Here is a 25,928-nt window from a genome sequence, read left to right as displayed (position 1 = left end):
GTGGTGCACAGATATTAAAGGTGCTTTGCGTAGAATTTAAACACGCCAGTATGTCATTGCTGCATCACTTAGAATTACAATAAACAAATTAGACCTTTAACAAGCAGATTGGTAGCCTGTGTCTCACGTAGTGAAGACCACATTTCCTATATATCCAGTTGCTTCCTGTTGCAAAGAGGATGTTGCTCCATTACCTTCTTTCTGGTGTCACTCATAATTAAAGTGCAAGACAAATAATTTGCTTTTCGTGGGAAGAACAGTACCCTCTTTTGTGCGGTGAAGTGATAACACTTTGTGCTGTAAAGAGGGGCAACATATTTCCTTTGATATCCAACCTGGTGGCACTCATAAAATGCAGTATAGAGGTTGGTGGAGGCTGCCCATCAACTCAGCAATAGTCTTGTGTGTTCACTGTAATTATGTGGGAGAAAAGTAATGATTTATTGGTGGTCAAATGCTACACATGAGCACCTTTAGAAACTGTACTAGTCATGCGTTGACCTAAAAGAAACAAGCTTACACTGGTGCAGAGGGGGTTACTTGCCTTATCAGTGTATTGTATGTAAGTGCCACAGTGATGAGTTTGCTTAGGGCGAGATTGGTGTGATTTTCCTTCATATTCAGTCTTTTTTGTGTTGTAGTCATGTGTATGTGCATGTGTTTGGACCCAGCGGGGGATTCAGAGTCATCCAAACTCATTAACTGGACAATTCCGTCTGTAATGACATTCCTGACATGCCCGCAGTGCCCAAACAACACACACACACACACACACACACACACACACACACATGCTGTTCTCCAGCCCCTGAGAAATGTCATGTTGTGAGATTGAAACGCTGTGATGTGTTTGGACTGGTCCATAAAACGCCGTAGGGGTATCGTTATATCACACATACATACTTAACTCACACTCAGGACCAAAATAAGATGGCATGTTGGGGTGAGAAGGCAGTATTGAAAGGTATGCAAATTAAAAAAATCACTTTTTTAAAAAAAATCAAACAACGTTCCTGTGAATAGGTTTGAAATGTAACGTCACTTCAGTTTACATTATCAAATCGCCTCTTGAATATTTCTTTATAAGGAGTGCAACATATTTTAACTGTTGTAATACTAATAATAACCAATGATGTCATATCTTGCCTGAATGTAATATGTCGAGTTAATACATTATTAGACAATATTACCATTCAGTCATCAGTTTAAAATATGTCACTGGTTAATTATTGGTGGTTAATAATAATGTTCATTTTGCGATGTTAATGTCTTACATTTTACTGTTGCAGTTTATCACGTGTATAGATTTATTATATTTCTGACTATTTTAGTGGCCTTTTTGCTCCATGTTGACAACTAATTGCTTATAACGCTTATTACCTTAATCATCTGCAGAACATGCTGCTGCCTAAGTGTAAATAATGGAGCCAATTATTTGTAATCATAAAAAAATTTGAAAAAAAATTTTTTTTGTTCTTTTAATCATAAAAGAACAAAATTAAGATTTTCCAAGAGGTAAGTTTGTTTTTGAATTGGTACTGGTATTTATTGGCATTTTATGTACGGAGGAATGGCATGTGGAATTAGAGTGTATTTAATTCTATATGTTTACATCCTCTGGCATTAATCGTTTTCAGTGAGCTCGTTCTTTATGCAGTTACTTCCTCTTTTAAAAGTGAAACCCTTTCTTTGGAGATATCAGTGGGCTGATGATTTATTTCCGGGCCTAATATTAGTATGCTAACATTAGCATTAGCTGAACATTAGCTTGAAAACTGATCCCATTTGAAATGACTTGCTAAGTCTCAAGATTTTAGCTGCTAATCCTCCTGTAAGCCTCCGTCTTTGAATCATGAGAGAAGTGGCTGATGGCGAGGGGCGGAAAGGCCAGGTGTTGAATTCCAAACATCCTTCAAGCCGTGGCATGTGGCTCTGTTTGCCTGTCGGCAGCCGCTTCACACAGTTGTCAGCTGCAGCCTCGTGTTTAAGGAGAAACTTTCTTCGGGGGTTTTCTGTTTCATAGCCGCGGGCACAGGCTGTACCAGCAAAGGGTTTTTCACATTGGTGTGAACAAATAACAACAACAAACTTGACAGATGGTTACTTGAGCATGTGAGGTTTTGAGCATCATCGGTGTTTTGCAGACTTTTCCGTTTCCTCGTCAGACCCACAAGTCCTTGCTGGACTGAGGCGGGGAGGCTGCTGGAGGAAACAGCCCGCTTTGTGACAGCAAATGCCCGGTTTCATTTTAGTTGCATGTTTTCCTACTTGGAGCTTGTTGGAATCAATTCGGCATCGATGTTTCTGCAGCAGTAAGACAGAAGATTCTCTTAGTCAACTCAAACCAACCTGTCACTACCACTTGCCCCCTCCGTATAGCACGTTCTCAACCAGCCGAAGCTGTTTTCCCTAAAGGCCCCTTAATACCAGGCCTTGTCAAGGGCGAACTCAGCTGAGGTCTGACATTTCTCACTGTGCGCTTTACAAACACACACAAAGTGCATGCACAACGGAACCATACACACCGCATAGCGAGTTGAATACATTTATGGAGCTGATTAAATTCTGCCATCTGGGAGCTGGGCTCTTGGAATGGCGAAAAGTAGGTTGTTTATAGTTGCTGTTTTGTTTGTTGTGCTGGTGAAAACCGTTTAAGATAAGCGCTTTTCATATTTGGTATATGCGCATTTATCATTTATGCTCATGCATTAACCATTCCTCTGCAAGAATGTGTGTAGGACTGCATGCATGTCCATATGTGCATGCATACTGGCGAATTTCGTGTACTTTTGTTCTGATTAAATAGTTGTGTTTCCGCGTTTGGGCCAACTCTCACATTTACGACAGATTGTGGTGAGAGTGTTTGTTTGCGTAAGCGTGAGTCACACTGTCTGAAGATTTGCCTTAGGAAGTGTCTGGCATGAGGGGCATATTGTCCTGCACGCTGCAGCCCAAATATATGATACATCATGTGGTAAGTGATATGAACATGAGTCATGCTTTATACTTTTTTACTATATATGACATCTGGCAGCACTGACTGGAAAAGTAGAAGCCAGATGCTGCTGTACAAGTATTTAAGTTATGGAAGCCCCTGGGAGAGCAAAAGTACTTTTAAGTAGGTTGGAGACGTGTCTCAGGCTCTCGGGCCACAGCTCTGACAGATTCACTACCCTCCCCATCTCCCGCCCCCCCCGCCCCGCTGCTCCCCTATCCCTCGCTTTCCGTCTGTCCTCTAATGCGTCTTGACCATTGTTGGGGCTCTGCGCTCTAAAATGGTTTAGTTACATAATGAGAAGAACCACAGCGGAAATAAGACACTGACTCTGCTCGGTTTTCATCCACATCGACTAAAGGTTCTTCCTCCTGCAGTCACGTACTTTCTTTATTATTGTAACTTTAAACTACATGAGTGCCAAGCTAATTAAAAAAATAAATAAATACAGTGACCAAAATAGTAATGACGTATTTGGTTCAAGTTTACTGCACGAGCTGTGATACAGTTCCAGGTGAATTAGTTTGATGTCATGGGATAAAACAGGGATACTGTATAAATCATTTTTCTCAATTAGAACAGTCCAGTGAGTGAAATGAGCACAACATAGCCTGTTTTAATGTAGTAAATGTTGTTTATAGCTTATTTTAGCCTGGAATGAGCCCAGTATCTGTTGCCAGTGTCTGTTGTGGCGTTCCTGCTGTGCTGTTGTTTACTGTAGCATGCGAAGTACACAGTCAGCTAGCTAAGTCATCCAGCCGGTTGTGCTGTGCATCTCCTTCCATACCTGCTGCCTTGGCATCCTGCACGCACACGGACAGTGACTGGACCGGAAGGATGCTGCTAACGCTGCACACTGGACACACACACACACACCCACATAAACACTCCCCTTGTCACAGTTGGACATCGGGGCCTGCTGGTATGGTAATTAGTGTGAGGATGACACCTTTCACTGTGTATTCATCATGTTGCATGGCTGCAAGGTGACTCTGAGGGTTGTTTCTCTTACTTTGTGCACACAAACAAAAACACACGGACACACGCGCACTACTTTTCTTATCTCGCCGGACCTTGACAGATGCCAGGGTGGCACTCTGCCCACACATCTTTCTCCTGCTTTCTGTCTCGTTCTCACATGCACACACACGCACGCACGCACGCACGCACTAACAAAACACATGAAGCTTAGTCACATCTCTCGTCCCCAGCTCTCTTCTGTGTGGTGGCCAGTTGAGTAATTAGCTCTGAGTTGACGTCACAGAAGCCTCCGAGCCTTCACGTTGAATGGAGTCTGATAAGAGCATGACAGGCGACAGCTGTCCCACACACAGTCACGCTTTGATTCACACACACAGGCACACAGTCACACATTCACTTCGGGGAGATGGCTATGACCTCTGACCTCAGCTCGCCCACACACATGCTGAGAAATGGATGGATGGGTGGAGTGAAAACTGAGAAAATGAGTGGAGGAGAACTCTGTGAACTCTCTGAACTGTGAGCCGTTGCGTCCCCATCAGGCCGTGTTGGGACTCTGGGGAGCGAGGCTTTTCTAGCAGTGCTCTGATCGAGCCCCTTTCTTCATCCAGCCACTGACTTTGTAGCTTCTCTCGGCCTACAGAGGCTAGTTTGATGAAGAGAGATCTTACTAGCACAGTTCTTGCAAAGTTCTAGTCTTGTGTGTGAAATAATGCCACTGTTATTTTTAAACCCCAGTTCCCAATTTCAGAACTCTTTTTTTATTTAGTTGTAGTTTTTAATTGAGAGTTGGCATTGCCAGTTTCTGTTAAATAAGCTTTGCCATTGTCAGTTGGAGATAGTTTAATTATCATGATAGAGATTTTTAGGCTTTCCACCGATCTGATCGGCTATATCGGATCTGCCAATATTTTGCATTTTATGCAATTTGTGTGATCGGCTGTAATGTCTTAATTCGCAGATCCGATCAATGATGTCAATGTCATGTTGAAACTTTTTGCAGATGCTCCCGTTGCAGTGTTTTATTTGTCTCATTTACTCCGAAGAAGTACACCACCGCCATGTTAGCTTTGAGCCCTGACAATAAAGTTTTTTTAATCTTGAATCATTCGCTGTCGGATTCAAACAAACATGTCGGTGGTGTGGGACTTCTTCAAAGTGTCTGAGACAGATAAAACACATGCTCCCTCATGTGATCGGATCGGTGATCGGTTTATTTAAACTCACTGATCGGTGAGCGGTGATCGTGATCGGCCCCAAAAATCCTGATCGTGTAATGCCTAGAGATTTTTGAGTTGGGTGGGGTGCATTTAATACTTTATATGTTAACACAGGGCAGTGGTTGTGTTATTATTTTAACACAAGCATTTCATAGTCCTGATAATTCAGGTGTGTGTTCAATGCAAAACAGTGAAATAAATTATTTCAGTGTGTGTTAGTAATTATGTAACACTTTTAGCACATTTAACTCTGCCACGATAATGCCAAAAAAAAAAGTGATAAATTTGGTCACATTAATTGTGATTTTTGAATTTTCATATCGTCCCATCTCGATTCCCTGCCTGCTCCATGAGGGCTGTTGCATGGTTAATGCTGCACACTGACCTCTCTGAGGAGGCGGGGGGAACAAAAAGACAAATTGCTCCCATGTGTATCACAAAAAGGCTCAAGCACTAAAGAGGAAAGTAAGCCATTTTATACCCAGAGGTTTTTTGGGCATGCAAGGTTTTGGTCAGTGAGCTGCAGTGTGTTCTGTGTTTGTGCTCTGCGAGGTTTGAGTTCTCCCCTCCAGCTTGCAGCACTGGTTGATCTACTTTTCACCATTTGGTAACTTGGTGGCATATGGTCATGAAATGCTGTCCCATAACTGCTGGAGATGAAGGCTGCTAGGTTGGCTGTTGGCAGTGTGAAGGATCCACGTGGGCATATGGTCCAGCAGAACATAAACTGGCCATCATAGTGTCCTGTTACCTACTTTATGGGTGTTACAGACACTTAATGTCTGACTATGCAGATGGATGGAAAGCGTATAGGTTTAAGTACACCCATTGCGGTCCATTTTCCATCTGTCTAAATTGTCTGCTCCAAACCCATGTGCTTTGCCAAAAAAGAGGTACAAAAATAGCTGACATTTTCTTTCTGTGACGTTTATGGCTGGTTGAGACTTTAACTGAGAGAAAGTCCATATCTACCCTGCTGTTTTGTGCCATGTCATGCAGCTACAAGGAGAGTACATTTTGTGTGTGCGTGTGTCTGTGTGTGTGTGTGTGTCTGTGTGTTCATGCCCCTGGCCCTGTGACTCATCCATCAAAAAGCCTCGGCCTCCTCAGGCAGTTGATGTGTCCAGTCGTCCACCCCATTTCCCCGCAATGTCACACTGGGACACTAAACGCTGTGTCATGGAAGGCCATTTCTCAGGGGAAGGAAGGAAGTCAGGTTTGATTCACATGCATGGTTTCAATCAGCTGAGAGACACCGTGTTGGTGTTGCACATGGTCCGATAATGTAGCATAGCTCGTAATGATGCAGAGTTTCTTTGCCAGGTTCCTTACAGGTTGCATTATTTTTTAAATTTATTTATTTTCACGTAAAAAAAAACAACAACAGAATTTACAATAATGGATAAGTTAAAAATGAAACAAGTGCAGGGAAAGCCTAAAACCCTCAAACATGTGGGTCTCCTTTGAGATATATGATGTGACACTTCATCATTTAAAACGGACAGGAATTCAACCCAGCCGGCTGCGTTTAGGGATATATTGCTATTTAATTAATGGAATATGTGATATGTACTTGTTTAATCTTGCTTAACATGCATACTGCATCATTTATCAGCACACTGCTAGTCTGAGGTACTGAACAATGATGCCTTGAGCCATTTAAATGGTGGCACTCCATATTAATGTTCTGTATTTCAGTAAAGGAAATTAATTCTTTCAACAAGGTGACTTTTTCTTTACCCACTTGGAACTGTTTCGGAGGGGCGTTTTTCACCGTTAATGGGGTAGTGTCATCATACCCAGAGCCCTGTTTCTAATAAGAGATTAGCTCTCACATCAGTGAGAAAATCACAACACTGCGGCACTGGAATGTTACCCAGCATCCTTTTTTGAGGATATTCTTTGCATCTGTAATCCTTCTATCAGGGCAGCTGTTTGGCGTATTTTTTGCCCTGAGCAGCGCCAAGTTAGTGGTGTGTGGTGGAAAGTAAGTCAACATTTTGGGGATCAGTCATTTTTCTTGCCAGTATTTTCAATCATGGAAATATTTCACCATGTAGCTGCTGAAACAGAGTCTTACACAGTGGCCCCAAAATTGAAAAACATATTTCGCTGGGAATAGAGAACTGTCCTTCATCGAGAACTCTTTCCTTTTCTCCTCTCCTTCTTGTTTGAGTCGTGTCTTTTTCTCCCTCATAAAATGACATTTTCCTCCATAATCCTCAATGTGAAGATAAGAATGGCAATTTGTAGTGTAAAGAGGGGTTGTTGTCTTTAACACACACACACACACACCACAGAGGCTGGAGTCAGGAGAGCTCAGATTAAGGTCATGTTCGGTCTAATGATGTTGAGCCACAGTAGACGAGGTCTTCCTATTCAGGCCATCCAGCTGCAAAGCCCTGCCAGCACAACTGGCAAGAGTATCCCAATCAATTAGATGGGAGGTATTCTTTGTGCAGCAGATGTTTTCATTTAATCATTTTAGCATCAGTGTCAATCAAAATAAGCATTGCTGTGTAAAAACCAGGACCCTTTTCATGCTGCTGAGGCTTAAAATGATAGTTACCTAATGACAGTAACACGACTTTCCACTCACACAGTGCCATCTCCATTCATGCAGATAATTTTAAGTGCATTTGTGCAGTGGTGAGAGTGATTCAGTCATGGCATTTCGGGCTAGGAATACTAAGAGGAGCCAGCAAATTGTGCTGGTTTTCCCAGTTATGTGTCATTCATTTATATTATTTGAAAAAAAAGTCATTTGTATACAGTCAGAGTATATCAATTTGAGAGGCCCACAATTCCAGGCTATATTCCTATAACTATAAATATGTTAGTCTATACATTCACTCTGCACTTTTTTCATCTGGAGAGTCTGCCTCAAATGAAGCTTGGTTGTGGCCCAGATTTCTCGCTTTTTAATTATTTGCTTTGTAGGAGAAATATTTTTGTTTGATTAAATATTCAGAGATCTGCGCTGTAACCATTTGGGAAAGTTGCGGTCTAGTTGCCAATTAGAGTATTACAATGCAGAGCACTGTTTATGAGCTTCGCCTGAACATGCTATAATGTTTTTCTGGCTCCGTCATTGTGCTGCTTCAGGTCCTGCCGAGCCTAGTGAGAGGTAATGAAAGTCTCTGCGACTCAGCACGGCTTGCAAAGCCTCAGGAAGGAGAAATTTCTGCAGAGCCCCATGAGACCGCTCACTGTCTGCATCTCCCAAATCAGCCTTGACATGTAATTCCCCTCACCTTGCCACCTCAGGGCTGTGTTGGTCCTATCAATAAACAGCCCAGTTAGCCCAGAGGTCACTCTTAGCATCAACCCACCCTCCCACTATACCAGTCTGCAAAAAAAAAGCAATTTGATTGAGCAAGGAGAGTGTTTCTTTTTTTTATTTTTATTTTTTTTTATCCGCGCTCTCTTCTTCTCTCTGTCTTCTGTCCGTCCCTGAGGGCAATGTCCTGTTGACTAAGCAGCCAGTCAGCATCTGTTTTGGCTCACCTCCATTAGCTTCCTGATGGACTGATGGCACTGGTAGCAGAGCTCACCGGATTTCCAGCCCTCCCTTAATCCCTCATCCATCGCTCCAAATCAAGGCTCGGGTCCCAATGCCCCTGGCCCGCGGGCATCATTCATTATGCTGTGAAGTTTCAATTGCCGCCTGACCCCCTCCATCCAATTTCATGGCTGCTTGTGGAGGGCCCGGGCCCCTGCTGCGCTGCTCCAAGACTCTTTAAATGAAGCAACCTTTGGCTCAAGGCTTCCTCTCATCTCGCCAAGACAAGAGGAAGAACAATTTAGTTCAAATGAATGTCAAGTCCCGTTATTGTACTTCTTGCTTAATATTGTTCGGGCACTCTATTAAGAGCCTCTCAATTCTCGTCTCTTGCTCTCATTCCAAATACACACACGCATACACACACATACACAGACACTGGTGACTGAGAAGATTCAATACATTGTTAATAAATAGAGTAAGGTATCTCTGGCTTTGGAAAATGAAAACTCACACCTTAGTCCAGTTTGGAGCAGTGTAGGCAGGTCACAATTTGCCTCCAAGGGATGTTTTGTTGTTGTTGTTGATGATGATAAGGTGCTGCGTTTTCAATATCACAGAGCCTCGCTGCGCTGGGGAGCAGTATCTCTTTCTCTGTGGGGAGGTTATGAAGGAGCTCATACCTCTATAAACCCATCAACTTCCTGCCACATTTGTAATGTGGGCTCAGAAAATCCACCTGCAGGCCAGAGTAAGATTATCTCTCACGAACAGCCTGTCACATGCCATATTACAAACTACTCCTCATCTATCAGGAAAACAGACCTCCTGGAGGTGAAGGACCTGTGCAGTTTCACTCCGGATCTTGAGCATGTATGAACCTCATGATTTTAGGCTTTCCAGCTAAAGAGAGAATCATTTATCATATTAGCATAACTATAAACTACAGGACTGCTATGGTAGAACCCGCTCTCTGTTGGAAAATTATCTTCAAAATACATCCAAATTTTTGTGCTGTGTGTCAAGACTTTACCTAATTCACAACTTTGGTAGTAAAGTGCTAGTCCTTCTTGTTGAGTGTTAGTCAGAGGTGTTCAGGTCCAGGCCAAGGGCCACATTTCTTCAGGCCCAATTAGAAATTTCTGAATCAAAGGCCACCATATGGCATGGGTCACTGAACAGAGGAGAAATGTGAAATGTAAATGAACGGACCTGCTCTGGCCAACTGGCTCACGTTTTCTGAACACGTGCACACATGGATGTGTGAGCACGGGTCTGGCTTGGGCTTCAGGACTTTTGAGACGTGTAGAGCTCTAACTGAGAGAATTTAGTCATCACATGTGTTGCATGGCAGAGGTGGAAGTTAGTAATTACATTGACTCATGTAATTGAGTAGCTTTTTGTGTACTTGTACTTTTTTTGACTTTTTTAAGGTCAGTAATTTTTTTTTCTTTTACTTAAGTACATTTTCGCTTGAGTGCTGCACTTCACTGCATTTTAAATCACATCCATTGCAGAGAACAAATGATCAATGACAGACAAGAACCTCTCACATCAAAACACTCAGTCAGCAAAGATGAGAAGAGGAATCTGCTTTTACTTTGTTGGTTCTACTTCTTGTTATTTCCAAATTTCCAGTAAAAGGTGCATTGATGTAAGTGAGGACCAGATTTGGGGGAAAAAAGTGGAATATCAATGAGTTGACCTGGCGATGAGAAACATGTAGACTCAACCATCATATTACGCTCCTATTGCACATTTGTCAGTTGAGTCTATAAGGTCCTCACTTAAATCATCCCTCAGCAATTTTGCACAATGCACCGTAGTTTGAAATGTGTTCTCTAATCCTTTCATAATTGCATGGAAAAGATCCCAGCTAACGAATGTAATGTTTTGAAAAAGGGACTCTTTTACTCCAAGTACATTTTAAATGAGCTACTTTTTACTTTTACTGCAGTAGATTTCACAGCAGAAAAACGTCAGCAAAAGTAACAGTACTTCTACTTGAGTAACAATTTGTAGTACTCTTTCCAGCACTGGCTTACACACAAAATTAAACTAATTATGGTGATGAGTCAGTAATATGACTGTTGAAGGTTTTCTATGAGGGGGGATATAAACTGTGCATGCATTAAATATGATGCATGCATATTTCATGTAAACGAAGACTTGATTGCAACCATGAGCTTTGTTTCATCAGCTTAGGCTTTCTTAATGGACAGAGGCCTTAGAAAACGAACAGCTTTTGTGTATCATTTTCCTCACAGACCCACCAGTGGTTTGTCCATCTTAATTTATTGTATTGTAATCCCAACCCCCTTCCCTCCACAAAACCTTATCAGGCTAACCTTTTTAACCCTTTGGCGCATAGCGGTCACTAGAGTGGACAGCTGTTTTAAAGTCATTTCTCCTAAATGCAATGGTTTCTATGGTGGAATTGCATATCAGCTGTTAGAATGCTCTCTGCTGCTCCCCTCCATCGAGGTTTATGCAGAAACTGTCAATTCTTGTTGCTGAAAACATATTAATACTAGTATCATGACATGGTAATACCAGTCCTGCATCCTTGAAGAAGTATGGAGACTCACAAAAGTGTTCATGCCCTAAGAAGAGTAAAAACACATAAGAAAAAAATCTTGACTCAGGCTTTCATAATTCATGCATCAAAGGGTTAAAAAAGAAATGTTTCTAAATTGACCTTCACTCATTCTCTTTTTAACTGTACCTGCACAGCAGATGACCATCTTTCTTTCTTGTCCCCACAGCCAGTGAAAACTGCCATGACTTCCACCCCATGTTCTTCACCCATGACCGCTCCTTCGAGGAGTTCTTCTGCATCTGCATCCAGCTCCTCAACAAGACCTGGAAGGAGATGAGGGCCACTAGCGAAGACTTCAACAAGGTAAGCTGCATGTCTGTGTGTGTTGGAGGGTGGTGGGCGTGAGTTGCTTCAAGTGCTTTTCTTTAAAATGTGACACAAGTTGAAATTATGGAGAAAAGCTCTGCCATGCGAGTTAATAAAGCTGTGTCCCAGACATCTACCAACGAACGGATCAAATCTATCACTTCCAAATAATTGGTGTACAGAAATAACAAAAATATGATACATAATGAAGGATAACAATAGATAAAGACAGTCTGTGATGGATAACATTTATCAGACTCACAGATTGCAAACAGTATGACCCACTGATAACATTTTTATGCTGGGATATATATATATATATATATATATATATATATATATATATATATAAAAATTTTTTCTTTGCTGTTTTACAATGTACTTCGGCTTTTACATGCAGGACCATGGCACATTACATTTTCTGTCACACGTCATCGACCTTGTACTTATGTCCTGGACATTGGCAGGCAGCAGCACAACCATATCTCACTATAATTACAATTATGATAATCATATCTCAAGTTCTATAAGTTATTAGGATGACACAGCCTGCACACAGACATATATGCCAGCTATCCAGGCCTGATTAAGATGCGCAGACATGGAAATGCAGTTTTTTTTTTCCCCTTCTGTCAGCTCGGGGAAGAGATTGAGAGAGGCAGCGAACTGCGTACACATCTCGGGGGCTTTTTGGATTCCTCATTTTTCTGCATTGTGTTTTTTTTTCCCACTGACATAACACATTAACTGTCTCTGTTGGTTGTGCTGCTGATTTTGCTCCAGCGTCTTCATTTGGAGCTCAGTGAAGGCTGGCTCAAGATGAAAAACTTGTCTAAGCTGGCTGATGTTGAAGTAGGCTCATTCAGGAAATGCCAGCGTGCTTTGCCAGACCCTGATAGTAACAAAGTGTTTATAGACAGACATTGCATGTTGTGAATCCAACTGGACTTCAGTTGTAGTTGTCAACAGATGTCACTCGCTTTTTCCCTCATTTGTCAAATAATTATCATTATCTTATTGTGTTGAACGCCACATGCAATGGCACAGGCTACAAATGCCCCATTCCCTTTTCATTGTTTTCGTTCGTCCCAGCCAAATCTTCACAAGATCGTCCTGTTTGTGTTTATTGACTTTGATCCTCATTTTAAAGGGTAACAGAGTGAGACATCTCCTCGCTTCTCTATTTGCTTTAGTTGCTACACTCTCAACAGCCCTTATTGTCACATAGCTATTATTTTAGTAATAGTAGTATCATTATTAAGATAAAGATATTGTGCACCATGAGGCCAACATTATAATTGGGATTAAGTACTAGCTCACCCTCTAGAGTCCCCTGCTAATCATTGCCAGCAGTTTGCCAAGTTTGCCAAGTTTATTTTTGTTTGTGGAGACGGTTAGAGTGCACAAATGAAGTTATGCTGGAGTTGCATCATGCTCTGTTATGTCGCCGTAAGGTAAGTGATAGAAGATGGCATTGTGAGGTTTCGTCAGCCACACTGACTGACACTAGCAGCAGGCAGAACATGGAGCTTTTCGAGGATAACTTGGACAGCAGCTCTCACCCGTCATGAAAGGACTGCCTGCCTCACATGATTATTGGTATAAAAAAAGGTTCTTCTGAGACCCAGTGGGGCGGTTTTGATCAAAGCGGCCAAGGGGAGAATCAGGACACGTTGTTTTCAAATTCAAAAAGCTAGCCCTATTGTGCGGCAGTTTTGGAATAAATGTCACATGCACCTATAATCGATTGAAGTCCTCACAAAATGCCATCTGTGCTTTTAAATGTTCAGGCCGTGTCTCAGTGTTTACACGAAGGCTCGGCAGAAGCTGTCAGTGTGAACACAGAATGTATGTCAGCCCAAATATTATATTAATGAACTGAACGCTTGTGCGAGTTGGTGATAGTCGCACCAGGACCGATGACACCGGCACTAATCGGCTTTGAAATGACTAGCACATCCCATGTTTTGCAGTAGTTCTGATGACTGGTGGTGGGGGCAGGGGGGGGTTAATGCACTCATGCATCCGCGTGCGCACACACACACACACACACACGTACACAGACACCTCTCTAGGCCAGGAATCCTATTATCCAAGCCCATCCTTCAAAACCCTCCCTGGAAGATGAGAGTCAGTTTCAATTGAGTTGGGATAGATGAGGCTTCCCCTCCCTCTCCCTCTGCTCTCCCCCCATCTCATCCCTCATCTCACAGCACCTTTGGCTCTTGAAATCCAGCAGCAAGCTGTCAATAGTCGGCCGTTTGGTCTCAAGCGCTTCCCATCAGCTAAATCGTGGACAGAATAGCACTTTCAGCCTGTAACGCAAACCCCAATTTGTATACACAATCCATTTACAATGTCAAGACGTTAAATCCTCTGGTGATGGCCGAAGTTGTCATCCTTTACCCTTTCCTATCCACCAGCAATTCATATTAACAAGAGACTGGATTGTTAAACTGCAAATGAACTGTTCTTTGACATTCCATGAAAAAAACCCAGCCCTGTATAGTATTTCAAAAATTCTTCCAAAAAGATTGAAGTAGCAGCCTGAGGTGTGAGTTCTGTGAAAGCCTACAGTAATGTACCATATGTATAGGCAAATAACAATAATCCTAATATTAACCTTTATTGATATATCCAGCACTTTAAAAAAAAAAAAAAAAACAAAGTTGAGCAGGTATACCATAAAATGAACACACTTAAAGGTATTATACACCTTAGAAATAATTCTAGGCACAGTAGGGATAAAGGGACCAGTGGGAGCCCTTTCAGAAAAAAAGTGAGATATAGAGCTTGTAACACACAGTAAGAGGTTAAAGGTAACATTTGAGGAGTGATGTAACATTGTCCTGATTTGCCTATAATCACTGACTCACCTCATGTCTTTTGTGCGAGTTATTTCTGCATAGTAACGATTTCTGTGTGTTAGCCTCTTGCAATAGACCAAATTCTGCGTCATGCTTTGATATTGTTCAAACAATGATTGGAAATGACTGGTCCACTATTGACATACAACAATGAATCTCTCCTGCCTGTGTTGGAGAAGGCCACATCTACTATTATCACTACAGTTGCTGGTCAAAGAATACATATCTATCATCCTCGCTGCATAATGTGTATTATAATGTGGGTGTGCTAAGATTTTGTGCATTAATACACATAATGAGGTTGGTATAGGTTCATTCTGGCTTGCCATCTGCACACCATGAGGGTCACAATGGGATTACATTTCTAACCTTCAGCGTAACAAATTCACAGAATTTATTTATGCTTTTTGTATTCTTAATTGTATTATTATTATTTTTTTTAAATCACTGGTATTAATCAATATTAAATCACTTCGTCTCATGCACTGCTTTTTGTGTAAGATAAACAAAAGAAGAATGTTTTTCTTTCACAAATACAAAGACACCTGTTCATTTGTGTCAGTGTGGATGTATGCGGTACCTGTGTTGGCATTAAATGCTTTATGGACATGCATGCAGGACTGTGTGTTTGCTTGGGTGTGTGTGTGTGGGTGGGTGGGTAATTATCTGTCTCAGGGACAATTATGAGGTCGTCCACATCAAAACACAGCTACCGTTGAAGTAGGTTTCCTGATGCCGCTGAGCTTTTGGAGGTGTGGAATACAAAACCAGCTTTACCAGGTTTCATTGATGTTGGGATGTGCGCTGAGCTCTGCTGTGGCCTGTGTGTGTGTGTGTGTGTGTGTGTGTGAGAGAGAGAGAGAGAGCATGGGGTGCATTTCTAAAGCACTGATGGCTCTCTCAGCGGCTAGCTCTTCATGGCTGACTGAGCATTCCCCATCCGCCCCACATTTACACATAAACATACACACACATGCACACACACACAAAGACACAGGCTCTTGCATGCATTTATGCTCATATAAAACACAGGCACAAAGGCATAAACGAGGCTTAACACCATGGCACTTAAGCCTACACACACCCCCACATACACACACACACACACACACACACACACACATCATCCTACAGACATCATACATTAATGCATGTCAGATGTCTTGAATGGAGTGTTTAGTAAAAGGAGGTAGTGAAGTGGGTATAGAGGATGAGAGAGAGTGTGTGTGTGTGTGTTTATGCTGTGTGCACATAAAGCGTGTGTGTATAATGGAGGCAGGTCTGATGCTCCCAGGGCACATCTCCGACCGTCAGGCAACCGTTTCCCCTGTTTCCATAGCAACCCCTGTCCAATTACCGCCGCTGCTTTGCACTACTCCACTCTGGCTCCGCTTCGGCAAGATGGAGCCACTTCTCCGCTTGTGTGTGTGTGTGTGTGTGTGTGTATGTTTGTGTTTATGTGCGTCAGCGCTCGTGTGTGAGAGTGTCTGTCAGAAGCTGCGTTTTGTTCCACCGCCTGGCGTCCCTTCATCCAAACGTCTGTGCTGAGAGCTTCTTCTCCTCCTCCTCCTCCCCTCCACAAGAAAGCCTCCATCGCTCCACTCAGGCGCTCAAAAAAAAAAAAAATCCCTCAGTGATGTAGCGGCTTGCAGCCACTCACCATACCCCCCCCCCCCTTCTCCCTCTGCTCCTTCTCTCATCCCTCCCTCCCCCTCCATCTAACCCTCTCTCTCCTCACTCTCCCTCTCTCTCTCACACACACACACACACACACACATCCATCTACCATGTGATCCGTAAGCCACAGCCCCATTGGCGCCTCTGTTCGTGGCGTGTCCAATCACAGCTTAAGCCCGGAGATCAACATAAGCGGAGCAGAGCAGCCTGGCCGATGCTCTCAGAGTCACAGAGGGAGAGAGGGAGGAAGGGAGTTAGAGATACAGAAACAAAATAAAAGAGGAAGATAGGAGAGTTGAGAAGGAGGGATAGTTTGTTGTTCCCTTTTAAAAAGAGGGGAAATCCTCTTGAGGAGTGAGTCCAGGACTGAAGTAAGGAGTGGCAAAGAGGAGAGGAAGAAAAAGGAAAAACAAGAGGAGGAGGAGGAGGACGAGTCGTGTTGACAGACGACCCCACACACACACACACACACACACACACACACACACACATTGGGGCTAACGCGAAAGCTAGCTTTCCACAATCAGCTGCACCTCTCTTCCAAGGAGCCATCTGCTCCCTCTGTCCATCCCTGCATCCCATCGGGCGCTCCGACTCTCCTCTCGGGCCAGAGCACGGGGATTCATCAGGCATTGTGGAGAGCATCACGCAGCACTCGCAGCCATGGAGGTGACGATTACATGTAAGTAGCAAGAAGTGTGGGTGAAGGGGTGTTTTCCAATTAGCGAAGATGGCAGGAGCGATGGGGGGGGTGGTAGTGAGGGAGGAGAAGGTGACAGAGGGTTTGTTTGTGTTGTTGCCTGGATGCAGAGGAGGGAGAGGAAAAGGCAGGGAGAGAGGGAGAAGAAGAGATGGAGAGGGACAGATGGGGCCGTGCGGACTCGGTGAGGCGTAAGCAGGTTAGACTAGGACCCAGATCACAGCGGCTCCACCAAGACACACACACACACACACACACACACACACACACAGTCACACCAATGTAATCCACTAGATAAGCATGCTCATGCACACACAGTATACTCATCACCAAGCATGCAAACACATACACACCCTGTTCATCCGTCACACACACACTCTCACACTTCAGGCATCATTTGTATTCCACTGTACAGGGCGGCAGGGGGTTGGGCTTTGTTGTGAATGGGATTACTCTACATCACCAACACCCACCGTTTGTCACCAGAGGAATTCATAGCCACTACTACCGCTGCACTCTGCCGCTCCACTCACTGTCTCTCCGCTTTGGACGAGCTTCAACCACTGTTTTGGCCGGAGGGGCTTTGACAGAGCATTAGATTAAGGCCAATCCCACATCCTAGGGAGCCGAGTCTGTGAAATAGTGCCAGTGGATGTTATTGAAGTCCACTACCTGATTTAATCTGTGTTACACGGCACATACTGCCGTTTCATGCACTTATTATCATTGGTCTGCGCGGCTGTGTGCCACAAAGCAAACGGGGTAACCTCAGAGGTACTGTCGCCTAACGGGGCTCAGTCTCTCAAGTAGGGTTGGGTGATATGGACAAAAATCAAATATCACGATTTATTTGACTGACTACCTCTGTCAATGTTGTGATGATATTGCAGCAATCACTATTGGTGCTTGAGATTTACATGATATTTTTGATAAATATCATTACTAATGTGGATGCGATGATGAAGCAGGTAGAAGAGAACTGTATCCCAACCTTTAAAACCAGGAAAAGACATTAAATGCTGTATTACGTTATATCCAGATAATATCCGAAATTCCCGACAATGTCTAGTCTCATATCACAATATTAATATCCTGCTAAAGTGCCCTTAAGCAAGACATTGAACCCCATCCTGCTCACTCATTTGAAGTCCCTCTGGATAATGACGATTATAAATGTCTAAATGTACTGTGGCAGTTAACCAAAGGCCTTTTTTCTGGTCTTTCATAACATTTCTACTCTGGCCTGGGGTAATGTAGAGTACAGTAGATAATCTGCTTTGTTCAGCCATGTTGAAGCCTGACCTGCTCCATGTGGGATTATGCGCATGGCAATCCTCAAAAGCCCCAGCGGGACGACTGCTGCCGATAGACCCTCCTCTCCTCAGCCCTCCTTAGCGCACCCCCATCTGCTGCTCGCCGCTCCGTCTCTAGACTTGGCCTCTAGCTAGCATTTAAGGGCCACTGATTTGCCATTCAGTGCGGATCAACCATTTCAGTTTAATTTAAGGCGGCGCCGGGCAAATCAATTAAGGATGTTTAATGCAAATCAATGCAAATGATTTCTGACTCTGTCCTTTATTGAGGTAACGGGACAATGCCACCACTTTTCTAGAAGGTGAACAGGCGCGCATACATGATTAATGAAATGGTCGCCGGCGTGTCCAGGCGCAGGCGATGTGACTACAATAATGTGAGTGCAGGTGCCCTGGTTGTTGGAAGCGGCTCGGGGCGGTTAGTCAAAACGCAGCACACGTTGCCATATGCCAACCACTGTGACTGCTGCCGCCGTGCCTCGCATGAAGCAGCACACAGTCCATCTATGAGTACTATCAGAGCTCGGCGAAGTGGCCCCCTCCCCCGCTTCTCTCCAGCATTGAGACCTGCCGCTTCACATTCCAAACAGGTTTTATTTACCTCTCCTGCCGCTTCCATCTTCCTGCCCTCCGCGCCTCTCTCCCTCCCTCTCTCTCTCTTTCAGAGCCTCTTCTTTTTATCTTTGTCTTTCTCTCCCTATCGCTCTTTCTCTCCCTTGCCTTCTCCCATTTTCTTTCTCTGAGTATCTCCGTGCCCCCCCCCTTCTCTCGCCCTCCCTCTCTCTCTCTGTGTCTATCGACCCCCTACACCTCTTCTCTCTTCCAACCCTATTGTTAAATTCAGACAGGCTATTTATATCTTTCTGCCTGGCTGCTTCACCTCCCACTCTCTTAACAAGGTTTGCTTTATTGTTTTTTGTGTGCATGTGTGTGCATGTCTTTGTGTGAGCGTGTGTGTGTGTGTGTGTGTGTGTGTGTGCGCGCGCGCAAGGGCCTGTATGTTTTATGAGTTTGTTTTTCTTTGTTTTTGTATGTTTGGTTTTTTTTTTCAAGTGTGCGTGTGTGTGTGTGCATTGTTGTATTGCACAGCCCAAAAAGGTGGCGGTGGGAGGTTGGAGGGGCATCTCTGATCTCAGGCAACACCAGTCCCCTGCCAAAGCTCGTGTGCACTAATCAGACCAGGGAGATCATCAGCCATTAGCATCAAGCCATCGGAGCCGCATGAGCGGAGATGCAAAGCTAACGTTTTGTTCCGCGCACGTCTAGGTAATGATACCGCCATCGCTCCTCAGTAACAGCTCACCGCAAATCAGCGGAGAGACCACTGAAGAGGGAGACGACTAGATTTAGGATGCTGCCTTAGTACTTACGTTCAACTGTGTCATATGATATCCTGCCTCGACGTATTACTCCGTGAATAAGGGTTTAATTTGAAACACTTTAGCTCTCCCCTTGGGGACGATGACTGTGTGTGCATGTAAGGCAAAGAGACAAACACACCGACTGTCCATTACTCAACAGCTGTCTCCCTATGGGTCATGCTGAGGAATCAGCCTGGGTCACAGTCGCACTTACTCACTTTGAGCATTTGCCTCAGTGTGCCTAGCTGGTCAAAATGGGCCGCATTTGCATATTTTATGGATAATTTAATGAATAGGCTCTGCTTAGCCAAGTTGCTGTGATGCATTGTGGGTATATTCTAGCGTAGAGCCTGTCTTTGATGAGAGTTATTTCATATAATGAAATAATACCTTATTTGATGTCCTTGAATGGGGTTTAATCTCAAGCATTTTAGCTATCCCATTGGGATAATTATGCAGACTCTCATATCTCATGCAAAAGCTACATAATTTTATTGCATCCATTAATATATTGCTGTGCACAAGCCAAGGTCAATGCATGGCTTTCATCGGCATTTCTTGATAAATTTACAGCAAGTGGCAGTTCCCAGGGGAGTTCAGTCTTAGATCACCCATATGGCCCATGCTACATTTCACATAGAGCTGATTGTTGGGGGAAAAAACCCTCTGACAGTTTGTCAGGGAGTGCAGCGTTGGCCCGCTAAATATGGCAACAACAACAGCTAGCAGCAACAGCCGGAGTTAAACCTGCATCACTCATGCGGAAGGACGAGTATGAAAGATGGAGGGAGGTCTCCAGGGAACCAGCCAGATGTGGTTTCTTTGTGTGTGTGTGTGTGTGTGTGTGTGCGCGTGCATGTGTGCCTGCATGCACATGATTAAGTTAGGGTGGGGGATTTCAGTTGATAGGTACATATAGTTTGTGATTGTGTATGTGTTTCTAATGTGTATTTGTATATGACAAGGGGTGGAATTGCATAGCTAGTGAATGAGTGTGTGTGTGTGTCTTGCCTACAATATGTCTTGTTCCCTGCAGTGCAGAAATGCTGTCAAACATGTCCCTAAGGCATTCATATAGAGAGAGAGAGAGAGGAAAAGGCTGCCTTTCACTTGGCGCTGTGAAGTTATATTTACCCTGTACGACTGCATTTCACTGAAACACTCGGATGCAGTGCCTGTCATACCCTTACATTCCAGACACTGGGGTAGATATATAATTGAAATTTTAATGGATGGGACCACGGCCTCCACGCTCAATTGCTCCTAAGAGACTTGACAAAGAGCCTGGACAAGGTTGTCGAGAGAGAATCTTAACAAGACATAAAGTTCAGTGTACTGTGCACGAGCACCGTTCATTGACAAATTGATAATCGGGCCGTTTTTCTACAAGTTTTTCCAGTGATAGTTTTGCCCAACCCCATTTCACACTCTCTGAAATTTCCCCCGTGCCTACAAACATTTAGAAACACAAAAATATAATTGTCCACAATGTGACATTTCAGCATCTAAGACATATATACATTAAATGAAAAAAGGAGGAATCTCAGCAGTGCCCTCATCATTAACACAGTGTACAAATGTGCTATAATTAAGTGTACCTGAGTCTGACCTATAATGTGGAAACACTGCTGCAAAGTCTCAGGAATACCACCATGTGTGCAGAGATAAGTATGGATCCTAGTTACATTTAAGATCCTAGTAGCACTTAAGACAAATGGTTTCTTATTATTTCTTAGCTTTGCCACTTGAGAGGTCTTTCTTCATGCCATTCTCCCTGCAGCTTGTTGCTCGTCTCCATGTTCATTTTATCACAAAAACATAAAGGGTCACATCCACGAAGCTTTGGGATGCTACGGAGTGCCAGTTTCTAGAGATCATGATAAACAGGGAACATTTTGAAGCGTTGCTGATAGATTGTTTTGCCAGCAGCTTTGGTCATTATGTGATCCATGTTGAATTTATCCCATTTGACAAAACTCCTCGCTGAAGGCAGTGTTACCCGTTTACATTGGGGGGAAAAAAATGTACCCCTGTATCACTGGCTTAATGTTATTTTTCATCCTAAGTTCTTTAGAAATGTCTCCTCTGTAAGCACCTCAGTGACATCCACAACAGCTGACATGCAGAACGTAACGGACTGTTGGCTCAGAAAGGCCTTTTTTGTAGCGGAAGCCAGCGGGGAGCATTTGAAGCGCTTCACTGTGTTGTGACCAAAGCAAAGCCGGCGTGTGTGCACTGTCAGCCTGTCAGACGTGGATCTGCGTTTTGTTGTGCCTCCCCAAAAGTCCTATCACACAGACCATGGGGGTGACAGAGAGCAAAAGCTGGCACAGTTGGCATTGTTGGCACAGATTAGCGTCACTGCCATTTCATAAATAGAAACCAGAAGTAAACAATATCTGGGGGCCTACATACAAGGGTGAGCGCACGTGCAAAGAAGGATGGCCAAGGCTCGTCTTTTTCTTATGAATTTGGGAAGATTTGCTCCAATGGCTTCATCAAGACCCTATTGATGGAAAACCCTTGGATAGAGAATCAGGCAGAACAGCCAGTGTCTCAAAACACATGGTTCTGCAAAAATGGATGTGTTGGTTGCTTTTTGCTACATTGTTTTAATAGGAATTTAACAGTCTAAATGGTTTAATTTGATGACGGCAGCTTTGCCATTGAAATGTTGGTACTGTAATGGTGTAACAAATTAAAGTATTAAAGCCATGAGGCTGCAACCACATGTTTTTTTTTTTTATTATTTTCTTCAGTCCAATCAATTCCTCACCAATACACATTGCTGCAATTTTTATGCAATACATTTTTAGCAGTTTCTAAATATAATACAACCCATACCCACCCCCTCACTCTGCGCACTGTGATAACAGAGACAGGCATCCTTTCATGTCCATCTCTGTGGCATTATTTCACATTTAAAGACAGCATGGTCAACTTTGAAGTAGATAATAATTAATTGAACATGGGATGTGGTGGCAGGGAAGGGAAAATAGAATTACCATTTCAATAGCAAGGAAATGGATTCCCTATATTTCTTTTTGTCTGCCCCTTATAAAGAAAGGATCACTGCTGGAGAATTGTGTGTGAGAGTGAGTGCTTCATTTCTTGCGTGCATCTCTGTGTGTGTGTGTGTGTGTGTGTGTGTGTGTGTGTGTGTGTGTGTGTGTGTGTGTGTACACATCTTCTCTGTGTGTGAGAGAGAATGGGCCCACATGCTTGTTTTGCTGACTTAAAGGACCGAGATGTGGCCATAAATACAAGAACTCACTTCAGCGACGGTCCCATCATCACCATGTGAGATTGACTTTTTGATTGCTTTCAGGGAGTGGCAGCAAAGTCATTATTCTGTGATTACTGCCTGATTATTCGCCCACCGAAGTGCCTCTCCAACGCAATCTCCAGATTTCCCGCCTGGGCTTGAGTGGCGGGTGGAGCATTTGAGTGACAGCTGGTAAATGATGTCATTAGCATCCTCTTAGGTAAATGGAGCAGCGGCGACAGTCGATTGGCCGGCGAGAGGGGACAGTAATTTGTCACGGCTGGTGCGTTGTTGATGATGGATGAGGGGGGAGACACTGAGGAAGCAAGTGTCCAACTGTCCTGTTTGAGAGAGAGAGAGAGAGACACAGAGAGAGACAGAGAGCAAGAGAGTGGAGGAGGGCCGCAGAGGAGCTAGTGTGGCCAGCTCTTCATTCTTCATTACGTGTACTAGACGGCCCGTGGGACAAACGGGTTTAATTACTATTGCCGACACTTGGTCTGCTGTCTGTTGCCTATAACTTCCCCCCAGACGAGCTCCAGGAGAGAGCGATGGCTGCTGTCTGAGGAAGAGGAAGGGGAGGGGAGAGGGACAGATTAAAAGAAAGGGTGACAAGATAGAACCAATAAATCTTAGATCAACACCTCCGACCAAACAGACGCTCACACGGCTCCTTCAAGGCAAAGGCAAAGGACAAGTAGAAGCCCAATGTGTCTGAGCTAAAATCATCCTCATTTCATCGAAAGCTAAAATTTCATTAAAATGAAACCAGTACAAAGTCAGTTTTCATCACTATCTTAGAGGACATGGGCTCCTTGGCAAAATGAGGAATAATTTAATGTCACTATGTTTAATTCATTAGACATGGTTAAAATACAGAAAAAGGTTTGAGTGATTAGTTGCACATTATGTTTTAATATCACCACTTTTAATCTATTTGACAAATTCATGTATGACATCTAAACAACACAAACCGAAATATCTTACCATCAGGGTGAGGGCAGAATCACGTCAAATGGGCATCTGCAGCTTTATGAGAGTTAACTTGTTGGGGCTCCAGAACATGTAAAAGATAGATTCCCCCTTCTGTAGGATACCCCAAGGATCATGCATAATGTGGGCCCGAATTCTGCTCCTGCACTGATGCAACATGAAACCCGCGTGACTCCGTTTGTCAGAATAAAAAGTCGGAAATGCTCAGGAAGAACCTGAGCCTAAATTTATCCACCGAGCTAGCTCATCCTGCAAATTTATTGACGTCATCTCACCTCTACCAGTGTGCTCTGTGAGCAGTCGGTGAATGGGGAAAAAATAGATGAAGATAAAATATTCATAATGACCCCCCTGTTGTGAAGGGACCATGTGTTCGTATTAAATGTGATGAATATTCGCCGTGTTAATTAGCATGAGTGTAGCCACATGGGCCAACAGAATTGTTTTCCTGCCGGAGACACGGCTGCAAACAAGGCATATTAATGAACATTCCCCTGGGAGGGCACTGCTGAAATACCAAGGGCTGGATGGTAGTTGGTCTCTGGAGTCTTTACAAAGATCTGGAGGCAAGCCACAGATGAGAGTGGCACTCACCTTGAGTAGCCAAGCATGTTCGAATAATATAAAATATAATACTTGAAATTACAAGTAGAAGACAAGCAGGTTTTTTTCAGTTGTTTTTTTTTTTCCAGCGGCCCATTTTGGCTCTTGGTTTGCTTGTCTCGTCTCTCAAGGCTTTGTAATCCACTCTGAATATGTTTTGTGTAAAGGATAAATAAACTAAAGCTTGTGACTTTCCTCATTTTTGTGCAGAGGTTATCCAAGTTAAGTCTTTGCATTTGCTTTTGTTTTTCTGTTTGTGCCAACCTTGCTGCGTCTTACGCTAAAAAAAAAGAATGATCATTGGTTAGTGTACTGTTACCAGACATAATGACAGGCCATTTGTAATCTTAATGGGAAAATTAATGTGCAACTTAATTATAAGGTTTATTTCGTGCACGTTTGTGTGTGTGAGAGAGCGTGTGTGCGTATGTGCGCGTGCATGTGTGTGTGTGTGTGTGTGTGTGTGCGTGTGTGTGTTAAAACCTAGCTAGTGGTGTAAGAGTGTAATTAAGAACAGTGGACAGGAGTGATGAATCTCGTGTACCATGATTGCAAGCCGTGGCCTCATCTATTTGTCTGCACATTTTTCTCGGGGAGCGGAGTGGGGGAGGGGAGAGCGAGAGAGAAAAGGAACAGGAAGGTGGAGGGGAGGTGAAATGCTGAGGCTGCAAAGCCCGCTCGGTAGGCTATAAATCTGGCTTTAGGTGGACACCTGTTTCTCTGTATGAAGATATGGCGCAGGTATCACAGAGACGCAGAGGGAGGGACTGAATACAGACAAAAAAAAAAAAACTAACACCATGAGATGACACACTGAGTGCAGAGTCAGCAGTCAACACAAATACATTCATGGTTGTTGCAGTAGCTGGATGAATGGGGAGCTATCTTGATGGGTTTATGGATGTGCTCCCATTTTCTTGTAACTGGCTAGCGCGAGCCTAAACCTCACAACTCTGAGTCATGGCTAATTGAACATAGTTAGATTCACTTTGCTGCTGTGTTACTAAACAACCAGCGACGTGATGCTGGAGCAGAGTGTGAGACACGCAGAGGTACACATGCAGCTCTCACCTTTTTTGTCTGGGTCCGCCACAGTGGTGTTGCAGAATTGTGCCGAGCCGCCGATGCTCTGAATTAACCTCAGCGCCGGTTTGTTTTGGATCACAGGGGAGAGCGCCTCATGTGCTGTAGTGATGTCTTGTGTATGAGCTAAATTTGTGAAGTACAACACTTCCAGGGTTGCATAGGTTCAAAACTTGCTATTGCAGCTTATGCTTATAAATATATCCACTGATGAATCCAACAGCCTGCCAATCCTGGTGTATAACATCACTGTCGGTGAGTGCAGAGCTCAGGTGTTGGTGCTACAGGTGCAGATTTTCTCACAGTGGTGCCAAAAGGAATTTGCATGCTTACTGCTCCAAATAATTCCCCAATCAGACTGTATGTGACCTGACAGTGTTGTTTCCTATTGTGCTTTCCTCCCTTATCGCATGTGTTTATTTTCCAAGGTCAGTTTGTTGCCAGTTTTTTAGGCAATACACTG

At 43.6% G+C, this 25,928-nt stretch overlaps 1 protein-coding gene across 3 annotated transcripts in view; it reads left to right on the top strand.

The window, feature by feature from the left end:
• Positions 1–25,928, top strand: part of elmo1 (engulfment and cell motility 1 (ced-12 homolog, C. elegans)) — a 91,154-nt gene that overhangs the window by 51,133 nt on the left and 14,093 nt on the right. For 2 of the 3 annotated variants that reach the window (XM_030063456.1, XM_030063457.1), the window contains one exon: positions 11,464–11,600. In XM_030063456.1, coding sequence (XP_029919316.1) covers positions 11,464–11,600 — 137 coding nt within the window. Of the gene's footprint in view, positions 1–11,463; positions 11,601–16,356; positions 16,830–25,928 lie in introns of those variants that run through there. The other variant, XM_030063458.1, reaches the window with a different exon arrangement.

The sequence above is a fragment of the Myripristis murdjan genome, chromosome 11 (assembly GCF_902150065.1).
Source record: "Myripristis murdjan chromosome 11, fMyrMur1.1, whole genome shotgun sequence".
NCBI classification, from domain to species: Eukaryota; Metazoa; Chordata; class Actinopteri; order Holocentriformes; family Holocentridae; genus Myripristis; species Myripristis murdjan.
This window is presented reverse-complemented; position numbering and strand designations above follow the sequence as displayed.